Consider the following 16,661-nt stretch of genomic DNA (forward strand, 5'->3'; position numbering starts at 1 on the left):
CGGCATTCGCTGCATCGTTACATTTTCGTACCCATGAGGGGAATGAGTTCTCGAGCCAGACAGGATTCATGTAACGTTGCAAAATCATCTGAATGAAACGAGAAACGATTATAGAAATTCTTCTATGTCATATCAGGAGATGAGAACCGAATCTCAAAGAGCTAAGAGACTTTACACTCTGAAGCTTAAGAAGCATTCGTCCGAGGTCATGATAACCAGCACCTTGGGAAGCTTCCATGGCCAATTCTTTCCATATCGTTACATCACGAGCTGCCTCGACCACAACCTGCAAGATCCAAATGCAATCCAACATTTCAGATTTCTCGTTTTAAGATTCTATAAATGCACCCAGCATATACCTCTGAGTAGAACTGGTCAACTATATTGAGTATCCCGACTGCAAGCTTTCGCATGATGTAACGACGGGCAGCCGTTAAATCTTTAACCATTTTAAGCCCGACTCTGTGCGATTTATACGCGATAGGCTCGGGAAATTCCTCGATGGATCGAACCAGCTGCATATCGGCCCACGAATAGTTCTTTGTGTGCGGGAAAAATATCACGAAATACTTCTTCCTGTCGTGAGTCGGTTTCCCCCTCAAAGTTGCCAATGGCCAATCCGCTCTCGAACATCTTATCCCGGCCTGCCATATGCCCCTCCACTATACATATACACACGCAAATGCAAACGCAGATCACATGAACATTACGAAAATCCAGAAACTTGATCGAATCCCCGGAGAGAAAGAGTTGATGAAACAATGTTACCTTGACCCACAGAGCTATAGGATCATCTTGCTGCAGCCACTTAGGCTCGGAGGCCGAAGGAGAAGACTCTTCCTCGCCATTGTTTCCGAGAAGAAGCTCGGTTTCTGTTGTATCATCGAGTAGGTTAGCATTCGAACAAGGCGAGTTCAACGATGACCCTCCATTGTTGCCTGTTCCTACCCTGTCATCGAGCTGTTGTACCGGAAAATCATCCATGGTGGTGACTATGAATTCGTCCATTCCAACAGCAGAATTCTCAACTTGCTCCGTCGGTTGAGAACTGGAGCAAGGTAACACTTCCATTTGCTCGGATTCAGATATTTGATACTCGAATCTCTTACACCATGGATTCAACCATACAATATGTTCTGCTCAATATACATTTACCCATCAAAACAAAAAAAAGTTCAGCGAAAACGCAAACATGAAATCAGTTTATTATAAGTTTTGTTGCAATAATTAATTGCAGGAGGGCACACAACAAAGCTTCTGGTACATGCAAACATCATGAAGCGTTCATCTAACAACAACAACACAACGCCACATTCATTAACCCAACTCTCGGATCGAATCATTGGAACTAAACCCTATTATGGATGAATGAACAATTTGGCTAAAACCCCAAATGCGAAACAGAAAATCACTCACGCGAATGATTGGTGTAAACCCTACATTATCGAAAATTGACGAGGCCATTGAAAAACCCACCGGGTAGAAACTTGGATAAAAAGGTGGGTCCATCTCCACGGATCAAAGAAAACAGATAGACAACCTTCGAAGATCACAACACGACCAATCAAACCCAGGTGCTAGAAATTAATGCCCAAAAACAACTTTCGCATAAGAAAAGATCGTATCTTTGGGACATGGATTTGCCAATTTTGGTTATCTAAGGTCAGTGACACAATAACTTGTGAGGACATGACAATACAGACATGGCGGAATCAAGGCTAGGTCACGAACCAACAAGAAGATTAAAAAAAATTATACAAATTCTAAGAGGAAGGGGAAAAAAAAAAGGAAACACTACATGTATGTGACACACCATGGCATTAGATAACAGAGTCGGAAGGAATGTTACCCTATCAAAAAGGAAAATCAGATAATCTAGGGTTTTGGGGATTTTGGGCACGAAAGGTCGCACCTTTATGATCCGTGGTGGCGAATGAGACGAATCTACGATATCTTTCGTGCAATTTTCTTCTGGGTTATGAAAATTTTATGTGCTGGTGGGCATCAATGTTTGGGCATGTACCATGACCAGACAGAATGTCGAAAGGGAAAGAAAATCTTCTCGCTCGAGATATTGATAATAATAATAATAAATTATAAATTATAAATTATAAATGGGTGGTTTATAGATGGGATTATCGAAGGAAACTAAACACCTTATGTGTAAGAAGGAGACTAAAAAAGGAGGGTTTGGTCTCGTTTTCGCTGTAAAATACCCTAGAAATATTTTAGCATTCAATGATTATTCAGAAATATTAATATCACATCTAACGCCTAAATTCACAAAAAGAAAGTGTCAAATTAATGCTCTACCTATCGTACGATTATTATATAAATAAATATCATCAATATATTCTCGATTTTAGTTTTAAAACTCAACAAATAACTTTTTTTTTTTTAATTTGTTGGGATGGGAATTGCGATTTTTCGGTTGGTTGCGAGATCGGCGAAATTTATTTGGTTCCCCATATTAGACATTGAGATTCGGATCGCGGTCGATTTTTGTTCACAGACCCCATCGAATCTTGTTTCGGACGGGCGTTACTTGACGGACGCTACGGTTTTGTAACGCCGTCAGTTTATCCCGTGATGCGGAGTCTTCCTTTGTTTTTGGGCCTTTTGTTTGAAGCCCATTTATCTTTTTGGTGTTCTTCACTTTTTAGTATTCACATGGGCCCTACTTGGACCTTCATAGTCTGTCCGTACCAGCATATAAATGGGCCTGGGCCCAATATGATATCTAAATCAAGAGATGTTTAGAACCCGAATCTCGTCACTAAACTTTAATTAAATGCTGCTGTATTTAACGAGGTAATGGGATTTTCGTTAAAAGTAAATATATAAACATATATATGTATTATATCATAATATAATTGACAGTAAAAAGAAAAGACAATTCTGAATATGCAATGGATCAAGAGATGTTTATAACTCTTGTTTCCTGATATAAAAAAATTAAATTAAATAATAATGGAAATAAACATAGAATGACGTATTCCAATGTAATCAAGAGCTTTTGCATGCATATTAAATTGTTTTTTTTTTCATAAAATATAAAAATATTTGTATTATCCAACTACGCGTGGAGGGGATACCTTTTTGCTGGTTATGATTGGCATTGACTCTCTTGTCCAAACGCCTTTGTAAAGTTTGGGCTTTTTTTTTTCTTGTTCTATTTTTTGTGAAATTCCCCCTCCTTTTTTACCTTTTTATCCCGAAATGCCCCCAACTTTTGTTCTCTTCCGGTTTGTAACCCCCACCTTGTAATTTAATAGCCATGTAAATCTTTAAATTATGCTAAAAACTTTTCAGAGTAAAATACTCCTCCCTTTTTGCCTAACCTCATGTGTTGGACTTTTAAATTCTACTAATAAAGATGCATCAACTCTCTCTCTCCCTCTCTCTCTCTAATAAACTTCTCTAAATCTTATTTACTCCACTCAATAAATACAAATGTTTTAAAAAAAAATGTGATTAGAATCCACACCTATAATAAAAATGCAACTCAACATAACATTACTTACAAATATATATAAACTTTGTGTATGAAATATACTCTGTCAGTTTCTTAATAAATATCATTTTAGATTTGTTTCGATGTTTAAAAATATATATAATAAAAGTCATATATACCTTAATTAATAATCTATGAAGTTGAGCATTTTTTTAAATAATTAAGGATAATATTATAAATTTTCTTAAAAAAATCGCTTAAAAAAACTAAAAGGAAGATACAAAAAAAAAAATATATTGGAGGGAGTAAAAGACTGCAGTTAATACAACTCATTAGCTTCTTAATTAGATCCATTAAAGCATGTTTGTGTGACAAAAACTTGTGATCCATCCTCTTCACTTATTCCCTCCACATGCACCGAATCTATATTCTAAACCCTAAACTAGTCATGACTTCTTTGCTTGGGACTTTATAATGAAGATAAAATAGAAGTTTCATACACCTATTGATTTATCGAAAACCATTGAATAATTAGTTTTTATTATAAAAAAAAAATGATAGAGGCTAGGCCGTAGTGGGATTTTATATTAAATGTCCCGACAAAGAATAGAATCACCATGCAAGCAAAGAAGTTTTACGTGATTATGATTCCAATGACGCGATTACCGAGCTTAATTACATGGATTGTCACGACACATTTAAATCTTGTAGCTAAATTTGAATTGGTCAATCTCACGTTCCATTCAAATTCACTAACGTCAAATTCACTAACATATATATATATATTTGTGTGTGTGTGTGTGTGTGCCGGTGAATCCCAGTCGTGGTTCATAATAAAAAATTACCTCACAACCTGTTATTTGAAAAAATTAATTAAAATCCATTTTACAAACTCGGCGTAAACTAAATAATTTGTATAAATCTTATATTTTCAACGGGATAAATTTGTCAGACTGAAGTGAAGATATATAAAATTATATTATACTTAATTTTACCGGTGATGGAGCGCTAAGCATCCATGTTGACTAGAGCTCGAGTATTCCGCAGTTGTATGTAGAGAAAAATAAGAATTAGATCGTAAAATCTAAGAAATTTGATTTTTTTCCTAAAAAAATCATGTTTTGTACCGAAAACCCAAAATTTGATTTTTTTAATCTTTTTGGAAAGTAACTTTTTTTTACACGAGTTCAGCAAGACCATGGAAGTTAGTCATTAATTAGCTCTGAATACGAAAATCATTATTACAGTTTGATTGTGCGATTAACACTAACCCCAGAGGATGACGGAAAAGAATAGCGTATGACAACAATCATCGTATAATATAATTGAGTTGGATATTTGATGGATATTTGATTAATAATTGTTTTTTTCTTGGATTCTTTGACAAACGTTAGTCTTCTTGACACTGAAGGACAAATCGGGTATCTGGGTTTTTTTTTATATAAATTTATATAAAAAAAAAACAGAGAGCGAAGAAAGATAAAAGAAAGTGAAAAAAAAGAGAAAGTAAATATGGGAAATTTGCAAGTTTCCTTTGAAAGCATCCAATGCCACTTTTACATCCCCTTTGGTAAAAGGTTATTATTATTATTATTATTTTGTTGCTAGTTGTACGTAATGTTTCAAAAGAGAAGAAAAATAACAAGAAATAAATATACTACTATAAATGGGTTATATGTCTTTAGCCATGGAAAAAGTATCTAAATGTCTACAAAATGTGTTAAAAACTTAATTATTGACAAACTCTTCGTCATATATAGGATATTAAGCATGCTAGAATAAGGGCACTAACTATAAAGTAGCATGAAATTCTTATTATAACGTATATCAATTTCCGGATTAGGTATAAACTATTTATCCATATGGATCGACCATTGATTTTTTTTTTTGTCCAATGATTAGACCATGAAGTCAATGGTGGTTGACGGCAAAACATTCATTGAACACGAAATATATATAGCGAGTAACTTTAGTCAAACTCAAAGATTCGTCATGTCTCTTTATCTTATAATTATCGTGACGGTGGTACAAATTACCACTCGAAGGACCGTTAATTTAGTGATTAATTTGTTAAATTAGTGGCTAAGTGGTTTACTAATTCTCACCATCCACTGCATATAACTGTTCGTTAGTTGGCCTAAAGCACTGCCCAAGCGGCAATCTTAAGTTGTATAGAGACGATTTGTCAAATTTGATACTACAACGCTATAGTATTCATATGACAGCCTTATTTAAATAATTCGTTAATGATTTATATTAGTAATAATGCTTTTCTAATTAAGAGTTCTTAAGTATGGGAGTTTGAGAAGATAGAGAACAAAAAATAAGATAATAAAACCATCAAATTTGTAAAATAATTTAAGACTTTTGAGGTTTAGCGATTGAAAGAATAATTAATGAAACGGGTTTATTAGATTATTTCATTAGAAAATCATATACGTGGATATATTATATGAATGTGTACAAATATATGGGAATGTACGTAAAAAGGAAAAAGTACAAAAAAAAATTAACGTAGCATCCTAAGTCCTATGAACGTAGAAAGAACAGTATGGGACAAAGGGCAACACGACGGTTCACCAACTCCCACTAGTATCCCAACAAGTTATAAGAATATGCACATTTGGGTTTGCTCCATTACATTCTTTTTTAAAAATGATTATAGTTAATTTCATTATATAAACTATATAATATACTTTTTTTTTACCATAAAGTTAGTAACCTAAGATTGTCTTTCCCTCTGGACTGTCCTTTACAACACGGGGGCTCTTTGAAAAAGGTCCAAGTTTTGACCTTCTTTGTTTAATCGTACAAGTGCTCGTTTTTACTTCTCGGTAAAAACTCAGAGTCTCTTCTATTATAAAAACTCTTAACTTTCCTTGTATCAATGAGAGGTTGACGTACACAAGCACATGGTTACGACTAATTTTTAAGAATATCAAATATAATATGATATGGAAAGTGTTGAAATTTGCTTAAAACAAAAGGGTTTGAAGGATTGTGGTCATGTGAATATTATTATATTCCCTTTGACCAGCTGATGAGCTCTTTTTTTTTTTTTAGAGCTTTTACCATTCTAAAAAAGTAAAAATAATAAAAAAATATTACCAATTTATAATATTTGGGAAATAAATATGAAGCGGTAGTTGATGTGCTTGCCACTGTAGTAAAAAAAAAGCCCACGAGTTGGTTTTTGTGCTTTTAAGGCGAAAAAGAAGTCTACCCATTTTACAAAATAAGAGTAATGATGAGGTGAGATACTGAGATTCTCTCTCAAAGGGGTGGTGTATTTTTTTTTTCTTTAAAGAAAAGACACCGAAAACCAAAAGCTTCTTCCTTTTTTTTTTTCTCCTTATTTTCTTTATTTGGTGTCACGACGTCAAATCTTTAGTTTGGCTCTCTGCTATATTTCTGGCTGTATATGCGATGTTTCCCTTTTTCTTGAGCAGAGAAGATCGCTTTCAGAAGCCCTGATTTGCTCCTATGGTGTGAAAGAAGACAATTGAAGGTTTTGGAGTGTAGTTCTTGTGATTCATAAATCCGTGGAATGGCTGTTCTGTTCGTGTTTTGAACAATCTGGTGTCTGCTTCTTCCTCTTCTGTCTGTAAACAAAGCTCATTCTGACATTCTCGTTCTCTCTCGTATTGATACGGGTGAGCCGAGTTCTTCTTCCCCCTTTTTTAGGGTTTTCGAAAGTTCCAATCTTTGTCTACGGTCTACCAAAAAGATTAACCAAAATTTATGAAAAATGGGTGTTACAGGAAATTCTGGGAGATGGGATTCGGAGAAAACGAGGTCAAGGAAATGCAGGGACAGAGACACAAGCGTTCGAAGAGGTTGGCCTTTTTTTTTAATCGCCTTTCTGTTCCTCTGCTTGCTTTTGCTACAGATTTTTTTCTGGGTGCGAGTGCTTCTGTGATGGGTTGTTCTCAAATTTGTTAATTTGGGCTTTTGAGATTGCTCAGATGCAAAGTATTTATGCAGGCGTTTTGATGTTAGATGGATCAATTAAGTATTTTTCTTTGGGAGTTTCATCTCTGAGTTATCGGGTCCTGTCAAAGTTGGGTTTTTTTTTTTAATAAAAGATGAATTCAGTCGATTTTTTTTTTTGGTGAATCAAGGAAATGAACTGACCCCTTCCAGCTACGATTTCGCTAAGGCCATTGAAATGGGTTTAGGTTTTGGGAGAAAAGACTGTAGCTTTAGTCTCCGAATTTGATCCACTTCACTGTGCGATCAAAGAGTTTTGTTGGGTCTATGCAATGTAATCTCTGTTATGTGAAGCAAACATTAACTCTGCTTAAATTGATCGGGATCATCATATTGCTATTGGGGCTCAAATGTTTTGATCCGTTCTGCAACTGTAGTTTTCCTGAGAAGCAAAGGCTTGGAGGAGATAACATCGGTAGCTCTCCAGATGCTTCTCAACGCCTCAAGCTTGTAAGTTTTACTTCCCTTTTGGCGCCTCTGTTTGATCAACTCAATCACGATTCATGAAATTGATAAATCTGCATGCAGCATACATTTGATGAATTTGTTATCCATGGAGAGAACAATAGACCAGAAAGCGTGTCCCTTTATGCTGTTCAATCTGCATATATATATACATACATATATGTAGGCTTTGTTAAAGCCTCTGTTTGATTCTGTCTCAAGGCAATGCGTCTGATACTGGGTTCACTCTTTCTCAGGACCTCCAAAACTCTAATGAATCTTCAAAAACCAAGAAGAAACTATCGCCAAAGGTGAAGGGCCATAGTCCTTTGAAGCAAGAGGTTGGAAAATAGAACTTTGTCGTTGCTGTTCTGCTTCCCGAGATGGTTTCTGATTGCATTGTTCTTTTTTTTGGCTTTGATAATGCAGATTCTAGAGCTTGAGAACAGATTACAGAACCAGTTTGATGTCCGTCGTGCTTTGGAGAAGGCATTGGGTTATAGAACATCTTCTCAAGACGGCAATGCAAATGCCATCTCCTCTCCAAAGGTACACTTCATATGTAGATCAAGCTTTTCTATGTAACAATGGAGTTCTTATATTTGTTTAGGGTAACTAAACATCTTTTATATTATGCAGCCTGCTCCAGAATTAATCAAGGAGATTGCTGTTTTGGAATTAGAAGTTTCCCATTTGGAACAGTATCTCCTTTCCCTATACCGCAAAGCGTTTGATCAACAAATATCATCTGTATCTCCAACATCAAAGCAACAGAGCTCGTGTTCACCAAAATCTACCCTCGGAGGAAAACGACTAGATTTCTCAAGAACTGATGTAACCCCGAAACACGAAACTTCAACACTCGAGTCTCGGTGCTTCTCTTTTGACAACAGGCTCAAGGGTCCTTTTTCTGTCGAGAAGGAACTAGGTTCAAATGTCCGTCGATGCCAATCCTCGCTTAATCAGCGCTCCACCTTCATTAACAGAATCTCTCCACCAGAAGAATGTCTTCTTGATTGCCACTCCCAACCATTGTCCATAAAGGAGGTATCTTTTGACAACAGGCTCAAGGGTCCTTCTTCTGTCGAGAAGGAACTAGATTCAAATGTCCGTCGATGCCAATCCTCGCTTAATCAGCGCTCCACCTTCATTAACAGAATCTCTCCACCAGAAGAATGTCTTCTTGATTGCCACTCCCAACCATTGTCCATAAAGGAGGTATCTTTTGACAACAGGCTCAAGGGTCCTTCTTCTGTCGAGAAGGAACTAGATTCAAATGTCCGTCGATGCCAATCCTCGCTTAATCAGCGCTCCACCTTCATTAACAGAATCTCCCCACCAGAAGAATGTCTTCTTGATTGCCACTCCCAACCATTGTCCATAAAGGAGGTATCTTTTGACAACAGGCTCAAGGGTCCTTCTTCTGTCGAGAAGGAACTAGATTCAAATGTCCGTCGATGCCAATCCTCGCTTAATCAGCGCTCCACCTTCATTAACAGAATCTCCCCACCAGAAGAATGTCTTCTTGATTGCCACTCCCAACCATTGTCCATAAAGGAGGTATCTTTTGACAACAGGCTCAAGGGTCCTTCTTCTGTCGAGAAGGAACTAGATTCAAATGTCCGTCGATGCCAATCCTCGCTTAATCAGCGCTCCACCTTCATTAACAGAATCTCTCTGCCAGAAGAATGTTTTCTTGATTGCCACTCCCAACCATTGTCCATAAAGGAGGTATCTTTTAATCTAAGGATCGTGTTCGTTATTACCGTATTCTGTCTGCATATTAGTACAGAAGTAAAACAGTGTCTAAACCATATTATTTCCTGCAGTACATGCAAAATGAATCAAGTATGATCAGTCTTGCTGATCACCTGGGAACCCAGATATCTGATCACGTGCCCGTAACGCCGAACAAATTATCAGAGGATATGATCAAGTGTGTGTCAACTATATATTGCAAGCTTGCAGACCCACCCATGATAAATCCCGGCCTTTCATCTCCAAGTTCATCCCCGTCATCAAGCGAGTTTTCTCCTCATGAGCAGTATGATATGTGGAGTCCAAGCTTTAGAAAACACCCGTCCTTTGATGTGCGTTCAGATAATCAATTTGAATTCAGCGGTCCTTACAGTTCAATGGTTGAAGTATTGCACATTTACCGCAACCGCAAGAAAGGACGTGACCTTGAACTGATGCTTCGGAATTTTAGGTAAGGCATAAGCACAGATGACATTTTATTTGAATTCTCTTTGTCTAGTTGTCAGTATGGTTATGGAGTTGATATGCCATACAGCGTGCTTATTAGCAAACTGGAAGATATTGATCCGAGAAAGTTGACACATCAGGAGAAACTTGCCTTTTGGATTAATGTACACAACGCTCTTGTCATGCACGTAAGTCTTCTCTTCGATCTTTTTTCTTCTCTCCTTTGGCCTTAAATTGTTTTTAAATCAAACTATCTTTCTACTGTAGACATTTCTGGCTTACGGGATTCCACAAAACAATGGGAAGAGGTTTTTGCTACTCTCTAAGGTATTGATCCTTTCTTGCTTGCACCAAGAATAGAAATGACACAAAAAAGAAAAACAAAGTAATTTTAACTTGTGTTCTGATGCTTCCGGTCTCTGGTCATCTTGTCCAGCCTGCATACAACATAGGAGGACGCATGATGAGTGTTGAAACAATACAAAATTCTATCCTTTGCAGCCGGTTGCCTCGTCCTGGACAGGTACGGCCTTGTAATTGTAAATAACCCCCAAGGTTAAAAAAGCTCATATCGAGGATTCCTTCCATATATCTGCAGATTTTATACTGTGACCATCTTGCTAAAAACCTCATGAACCCTTCTTCTACTAGCAGTGGCTCAGGCTATTGCTCACTCCAAGAAAATTTAGAACCCGTGATGAGCTGCAAGGGTTTTCCCTTGACCACCCTGAGCCTCTCTTGTACTTTGCTCTCTGCTCAGGCAGTCACTCTGATCCTGCAGTAAGCCCTCCCCTCTATACATATGGATGTATACAGATAGATATATTTGCTGACTGATACAGTCACATACCCTTTTCTGCAACTGCATCTTGGATGTTAAATGTGAAATCTTGAACGCGTTTCTTGGTTGCAGGTACGCATTTATACGCCCAAAAGGGTATACCAAGAGCTAGAAACCGCGAAAGAAGAGTACATCCGAGCCACATTTGGGGTAAGAAAAGACCAGAAAATACTCTTACCGAAGATAATTGAGTCGTTCATCAAAGACTCGGGTTTAAGCCAAGTGGCGCTGATGGAGATGATCCAAGAATGTCTTCCCGGAACATGGAGGAAAACCATCAAGAAACTCGTCTCGGGAAAACCCCGAAAGAGCATCCTCGAGTGGACTCCTCACAATTTTGGTTTCCGGTATCTGATAGCCAAAGAACTCATCCGATGATACATCTAGTGATGGTATTCCGTGTGGTTCATATATATATATATATGTATGGATCTGTGTATGCATGTATGTATTCTTAGTATTGGCTTTAATTCTTTGTTGTATCCGAGCGATCGTGTGTAATGCATGAAAAAAAAAAAGCAGATAGGAATATGTAAGGTAGAAAGAGAGTAGAACTGCGTGCTGTTTTTTGGTCTCTAATCCGGAGTGGTGTTTGGCTTGGGAAGTTTGAATTAGAGAGAAACAGTGTTCTGTAGTAATGTACATGTCATTGTCAATTCAGTCGCTAGTGATAGTACCCTTCCAGCGTATTTGATTCATATTTCTACGAAATACTGCGACCATACTCCAGATATAATATATATATGCTAATAATATTTCTAAATTTTACATTAAAAAATATATGTATTTTTTTTAAATTCCCTATAGATGAGATAAAAGGGCTAACGTTTAGTATTCATGATTGGATAAAAGTGTACAATATTTATGTAAGATCTTTTTCCCTAATTACGTAAGTTGGGTTTTTATTTTATGAAAATGTGAATCAAATTATATATAATAATTTACAAAACAACATTCATCCACAATACTACAGAAACCCAAGGCAAGTGAAAAACAAAAGTCTCGATAGAAGCAAGGAATAACATACAAAAGTTGATCGATGAAGTGTTAAGAAACGTTGAAAAGTAGTATTATTCCTAGGGGTGGACATTTCGGGAAACGGTTCGTGTTCGAGACGGGAATAGATCAGTTCGGTTTTTTCGGTTTTACAAAAATAGGTACCAATCGGTTTTTATATTATGTTCGGTTCAGTTCGGTATTGGTTCGGTTTCGGGTTTTATTAAAAAAAATATAGGTTTTTTTTAAAAATATTCGATTTTTCGGGATTTTTTAAAATTCGGTTTGGTTCCGAATTCAGTTCTCTAAAAATAATAGCGTTCGAGAATTCAAAACGGTTTCGGATCAGAAAAAATATCTTTTTTTCGGTTCGGTTTGGTTCGATCCGATTCCGAAGAACCGAACCGAAACGTCACCCTAATTATTCCCATGCAAGAGAGACGTGCAAAGCAAAATAAAAATGAATATAATACGCTGAGATATTAAGGGAATAATTGGACAGATAAATTGACTTTTGAGAAGAAGGAGATCATAGCAAAATCTCAATAGACTATGCATATTATAATATTGGTGCATTTAATTATTTAGAAAAACGAAATAAACATAATTTCATATCTACTATGGATGCATAGGAAAAATGTTTTACTCGACGACCAACAAAGTTGAACCACCCACAGAAGTCATATCTATCTGCATTGCCATTTTTTTTAATAATTGTATATTGACTTCTAGAATGCATTAGAAGGTCATAATATAAATCTCAAACCTATGTATTTAATGTTACTATATGAGAGAGAACGGTCCAATTATTAGGGAGCTAGAAACCTCGAATTTTCTAACAATATTTAAATAGACCGAAGTAGGGTAGGGGATATTTAATTAGCATTACATAAATAAGGGTTCCAAGTGTGTGGCTATTATTTCCTGGTTTTATAATATGCCTCATTATTCAGCAATTTTATTTTATCTATTTGTTATTATACATTTGGGTCGTGTAATTTAATATTTCAACTTATAATTACAAGGAAATAAAATAGTGGGTCTAGATAGACGTAGTAGGACCTGATGGTTTCGCGCTGCACGTACAGTCTTCATAAAAAATGCTGTTGAAACTTGTCACGTCCACTTGCTTATTTCTTCAACATTATTGCTTTTCCAGTACCAGCGGTTCACATACAGTCGTATACATACATACATACATACATATATATATATATATATATACCGACATAGCTGTATGTTCATGTCTTATATATACATATATCATGCATGAGTATATTAAAGCGACTTATGCATGGAAATGCACGGCGGATATTCGTACACGCAGACACGCAAATCGTATAGGGATACGTATTTTGCAATGACCTATGGCCCCACATGACGAATATGGACACTCATCATACCAATAATGAAACATATATATTTTTTTTTAAATTTCTAAAAATGGGTTAGAAATAAAAGCCTTACTGGGAAATCGAAATCTACAGGTCGAAGTTGATGTGATCTGATGATTTTCCCAACAGCTGTAACCAAATAAACCAAAACTGTAACAAAACAAAAATCGGTCAGATAATTAATTAACATAGAAAGACATAAATTCGGTCGATCTTCCAACATTACACAGTCGAGGAGGGGACCGAAAACGGTGACGTGTCCCAGACCGAACTCCTCGGGCCAAGGCTCATCCATTTCTAAGATTTAATGCCACAGTTACTTCAATTTATATGAACTGTTTCAGTACATGATTGCCAGAATATAATTTTAAATTTTTTTAAAAGTTGAAATTAATATTATTTTATAACAGAAAGTCGAACCAAAGGTCAGAACCAATATAATACTCCCTCTATTTTAAAATATTTATAATTTTAGGTTATTTGATATATTTCAAAATATTTATTATTTTACGTTTTTAAAATATTTTTTTACAATAATTTTTAATTTTATCTCTACTAAATTCCAAAAAATTATTAACGATGATAATATTGTTTTTATCATCAATAAATATTAAATAGAAATATATATAATTTAAAAAAAAATATGAAATAACCTAAAACTATAATATTTTTTATTGTTTTAAAGAAACCAAATGTAAAATCTAAAATATCCGTTCATTGATATGACAAAAAAGACCTCAAGTAATTAATTATACTATTCACAATTCAGCCCCAAACATTTCACTAAATTCCTAAAATGCTCATTCACTCGTCGATCGTATTTAACTTCGCCGCAAACTTCCTCCTCTCGCTACTGCTACCACTACGACCACTGCCGCCGCCTCTCACTTTCCTCGTCCCTACGCTGGATCCCACCGTATCATCACCGCCGGAAACTATACGGCGAAGCTTATCCGCCGGGAAAACGACGGGAGTAGCGCATCTCCGGCGGCACCGGCATTTTTCACGGCCGCATCCACCTCGACTCGTGAGGGCGGAGTTTGCTTTGACGGCTAAAGCGGCCATCTCTTCCGCCCGAAGAGGCTGTCGAAGCAAGCTCAGCGGAAGAGCCAACATTCATCCACAATACTACAGAAACCCAAGGCAAGTGAAAAACAAAAGTCTCGATAGAAGCAAGGAATAACATACAAAAGTTGATCGATGAAGTGTTAAGAAACGTTGAAAAGTAGTATTATTCCTAGGGGTGGACATTTCGGGAAACGGTTCGTGTTCGAGACGGGAATAGATCAGTTCGGTTTTTTCGGTTTTACAAAAATAGGTACCAATCGGTTTTTATATTATGTTCGGTTCAGTTCGGTATTGGTTCGGTTTCGGGTTTTATTAAAAAAAATATAGGTTTTTTTTAAAAATATTCGATTTTTCGGGATTTTTTAAAATTCGGTTTGGTTCCGAATTCAGTTCTCTGGACGGCCAATGCGGCCATCTCCTCCGCCTGAAGGGAGCGACGGAGCCAGCTCAGCGGGAGAGCGAAGTAGAGGTGGCCGAGCTGGAGCTCCTCGTCGGCGCTAATGGCGGAAACGACGTCGTCGAAGTCCATGTCGTCGGAGTTGCAGATGAAGCACATTGGGTTCTTCTGGAGGACGTAACCCACCTTCACCGGGTACGTGAACTCCATCATCCTCCCGTCTTGCAATATCAGCTTCGCCGTCGCCAATTGGGTCGAATCGCACGAACTGCAAATCCCCATGTCTTAGATTTATTCGTGTTCACCTAAACTCGCCGCCGTGACTCGCTGAGTCGTGACCCGGTTTCCGGTGAGAGAGGGTACTTTGGTTTGGTGATGAGAGTGCGAAAGGGTTTGTGGAGTGTTTATATAGGAGCGGGAAAATAGGTGCCACGTAGGATATGTCCTTTTGTGGGTGCCAGGCTGTGACAGCTTTGTGGTGCTTCGTAATTACCCCTCCTTTCTCTCTCTCATTTATCAAGACTAAATTGCCACGTCACCCAAATCATCGCGAAGGCTAATCGAAACGGACCGTCTTCTTAGTATATATACTCGTGTTTCCATATATATATATATATATATATCGGCGTGTATATACGTATACCCGTGAAGTGGGGGCTCTGGAACTTTAATTGGAGGATACCTAATATCGTCCACTATGCACTGAAACTAGATGGACCATTTATATTCTCCCATTATTGCTAGCTTGCGCATTTGAAAAGCGCCTCGAGATTCAAATACAAAGATTAAAAAAACTTTGTTTTCATATCATTTATTATTCTATGAGACTGATTGGCCTAAATGCAGATGCAGAAATCAATCTGCAAGCTATATATTACATATGTGTATGAATTATATAATTAAGCCTAATATGGCATAACCACTAATCACTTTCATTATCTTCATCGGATTAGGTTATCTCCGGCCGGTTCCAAGTGCGTGCGTCCATGCATGCATGCATGAATGATTCAATGTTTATTGTAAATGAACAAAAAAATGGGTTAAAATGTCTATTTTTTAATATGGATTTTGGTTATGATTGAGTCGTAGTATATTATTATTTTAAAATCATATCAATAGCCCTTTATAATAATAAAGAAAGGGAATGTCACACGCACCCCGGAGCTTTTATGCGAAGCTTCATGGATCCTCACCACCGTTAGAAAAATCGAACCAATTATGTCACCCCTTTCGACGCACCAAAAGCGGCATTTATAAAAAGCTTAGGGTTTTTTTTTAATTCATCAATATGTTTAATAACCATTTATCGGGCGTTTATCCTAAAGAAAAACAATAATTCGAATTTTTTTTATTACCATGGAAGATGGATATTAAAGTCATAGTGATTAGTGACTAGACAATGTTAACAAACACGAAACTATATAAGTGGTTCTCTAAAATCAAATTACTTAGAGTGGAAAAATACACGTGAACCGACAAAAAATGCTAAACGACTGATAACACCAACTTGATAGATAAAATAAAATGATCAATTACCTTTTTTGACTTTCTTGTCTTCCCCGTTTACCATGTGCATGAGCTCTTTTGGTTCCATCTGCAAAGAAAAAAAAGGTTCCAACTTTTTTACATACTGTTCCTAATTCGCAATCATATCACCATCTTATTATTATCTCGATATATTTTTTGGTACGAAATGGCAATTTTAGGTTATTAAGGTACAATTATATATATAAAAACAAATCGTTATATAGATCGAATAATAGTTTCTGAAACATGAATATGGGTTTGAATAAATTTGGATATTCTTTTTACGAAACAATGACATAAGGCATAGTTTTGAGTGGTTTGAATTTATTTGTTTGTATTTGTTTT

The 16,661-nt window shown here is 36.6% G+C and overlaps 3 protein-coding genes across 13 annotated transcripts in view; 1 reads left to right on the plus strand and 2 right to left on the minus strand.

Annotated features, from left to right (window-relative positions):
• LOC104807561 (histone-lysine N-methyltransferase SUVR5) overlaps window positions 1–2,057 on the minus strand; it is a 6,521-nt gene extending 4,464 nt beyond the window's left edge. Inside the window, exons 1-5 of one of the 7 annotated variants that reach the window (XM_010532898.2) lie at window positions 1,913–2,057; window positions 769–1,136; window positions 360–662; window positions 176–286; window positions 7–88 (exon numbers count right to left, since the gene is read on the minus strand). In XM_010532898.2, coding sequence (XP_010531200.1) covers window positions 7–88; window positions 176–286; window positions 360–662; window positions 769–1,071 — 799 coding nt within the window. In that variant the 5' untranslated portion in view covers window positions 1,072–1,136; window positions 1,913–2,057. The other 6 variants (XM_010532890.2, XM_010532891.2, XM_010532896.2 and 3 more) reach the window with 6 other exon arrangements.
• Window positions 2,058–6,717: 4,660 nt separating this feature from the next.
• LOC104807562 lies at window positions 6,718–11,594 on the plus strand. 2 transcript variants are annotated; one of them, XM_010532900.2, is made up of 12 exons: window positions 6,718–7,107; window positions 7,216–7,290; window positions 7,822–7,894; window positions 8,146–8,229; window positions 8,318–8,437; window positions 8,528–9,619; window positions 9,718–10,097; window positions 10,182–10,281; window positions 10,361–10,420; window positions 10,530–10,616; window positions 10,692–10,873; window positions 11,007–11,085. In XM_010532900.2, exons 2-12 carry the CDS (start codon window positions 7,229–7,231, stop codon window positions 11,044–11,046), a joined length of 2,280 nt encoding a protein of 759 aa, XP_010531202.1. In that variant the 5' UTR covers window positions 6,718–7,107; window positions 7,216–7,228; the 3' UTR covers window positions 11,047–11,085. The 2 variants fall into 2 exon arrangements, with proteins under 2 accessions (XP_010531202.1, XP_010531201.1); XM_010532899.2 differs by having other exon boundaries at window positions 6,719–7,107; window positions 10,748–10,873; window positions 11,007–11,594.
• A 2,425-nt stretch (window positions 11,595–14,019) lies between these two features.
• LOC104807563 lies at window positions 14,020–15,286 on the minus strand. 4 transcript variants are annotated; one of them, XM_019201834.1, is made up of 2 exons: window positions 14,793–15,286; window positions 14,020–14,389 (listed from the first exon to the last, which is right to left on the minus strand). In XM_019201834.1, exons 1-2 carry the CDS (start codon window positions 15,069–15,071, stop codon window positions 14,129–14,131), a joined length of 540 nt encoding a protein of 179 aa, XP_019057379.1. In that variant the 5' UTR covers window positions 15,072–15,286; the 3' UTR covers window positions 14,020–14,128. The 4 variants fall into 4 exon arrangements, with proteins under 4 accessions (XP_019057379.1, XP_019057378.1, XP_019057377.1 ...); XM_019201833.1 differs by having other exon boundaries at window positions 14,020–14,407; window positions 14,817–15,284; XM_019201832.1 differs by having other exon boundaries at window positions 14,020–14,428; window positions 14,847–15,281.
• Between the last annotated feature and the right edge of the window lie 1,375 nt (window positions 15,287–16,661).

This window comes from Tarenaya hassleriana, unplaced genomic scaffold (genome assembly GCF_000463585.1).
Source record: "Tarenaya hassleriana unplaced genomic scaffold, ASM46358v1 Cleome13, whole genome shotgun sequence".
In the NCBI taxonomy this organism is placed as follows: Eukaryota; Viridiplantae; Streptophyta; class Magnoliopsida; order Brassicales; family Cleomaceae; genus Tarenaya; species Tarenaya hassleriana.

Coding starts and splice junctions, on each gene's coding strand:
- LOC104807563 (XM_019201834.1), bottom strand. CDS start 15,071: ATGGGGATTTGCAGTTCGTGCGATTCGACCCAATTGGCGACGGCGAAG. Junction 14,390..14,792: donor AGGAGATGGCCGCATTGGCC/GTCCAGAGAACT, acceptor CGGGCGGAAGAG/ATGGCCGCTTTAGCCGTCAA.
- LOC104807562 (XM_010532899.2), top strand. CDS start 7,229: ATGGGATTCGGAGAAAACGAGGTCAAGGAAATGCAGGGACAGAGACAC. Junction 9,620..9,717: donor AACCATTGTCCATAAAGGAG/GTATCTTTTAAT, acceptor TATTTCCTGCAG/TACATGCAAAATGAATCAAG. Junction 10,421..10,529: donor GGTTTTTGCTACTCTCTAAG/GTATTGATCCTT, acceptor CATCTTGTCCAG/CCTGCATACAACATAGGAGG.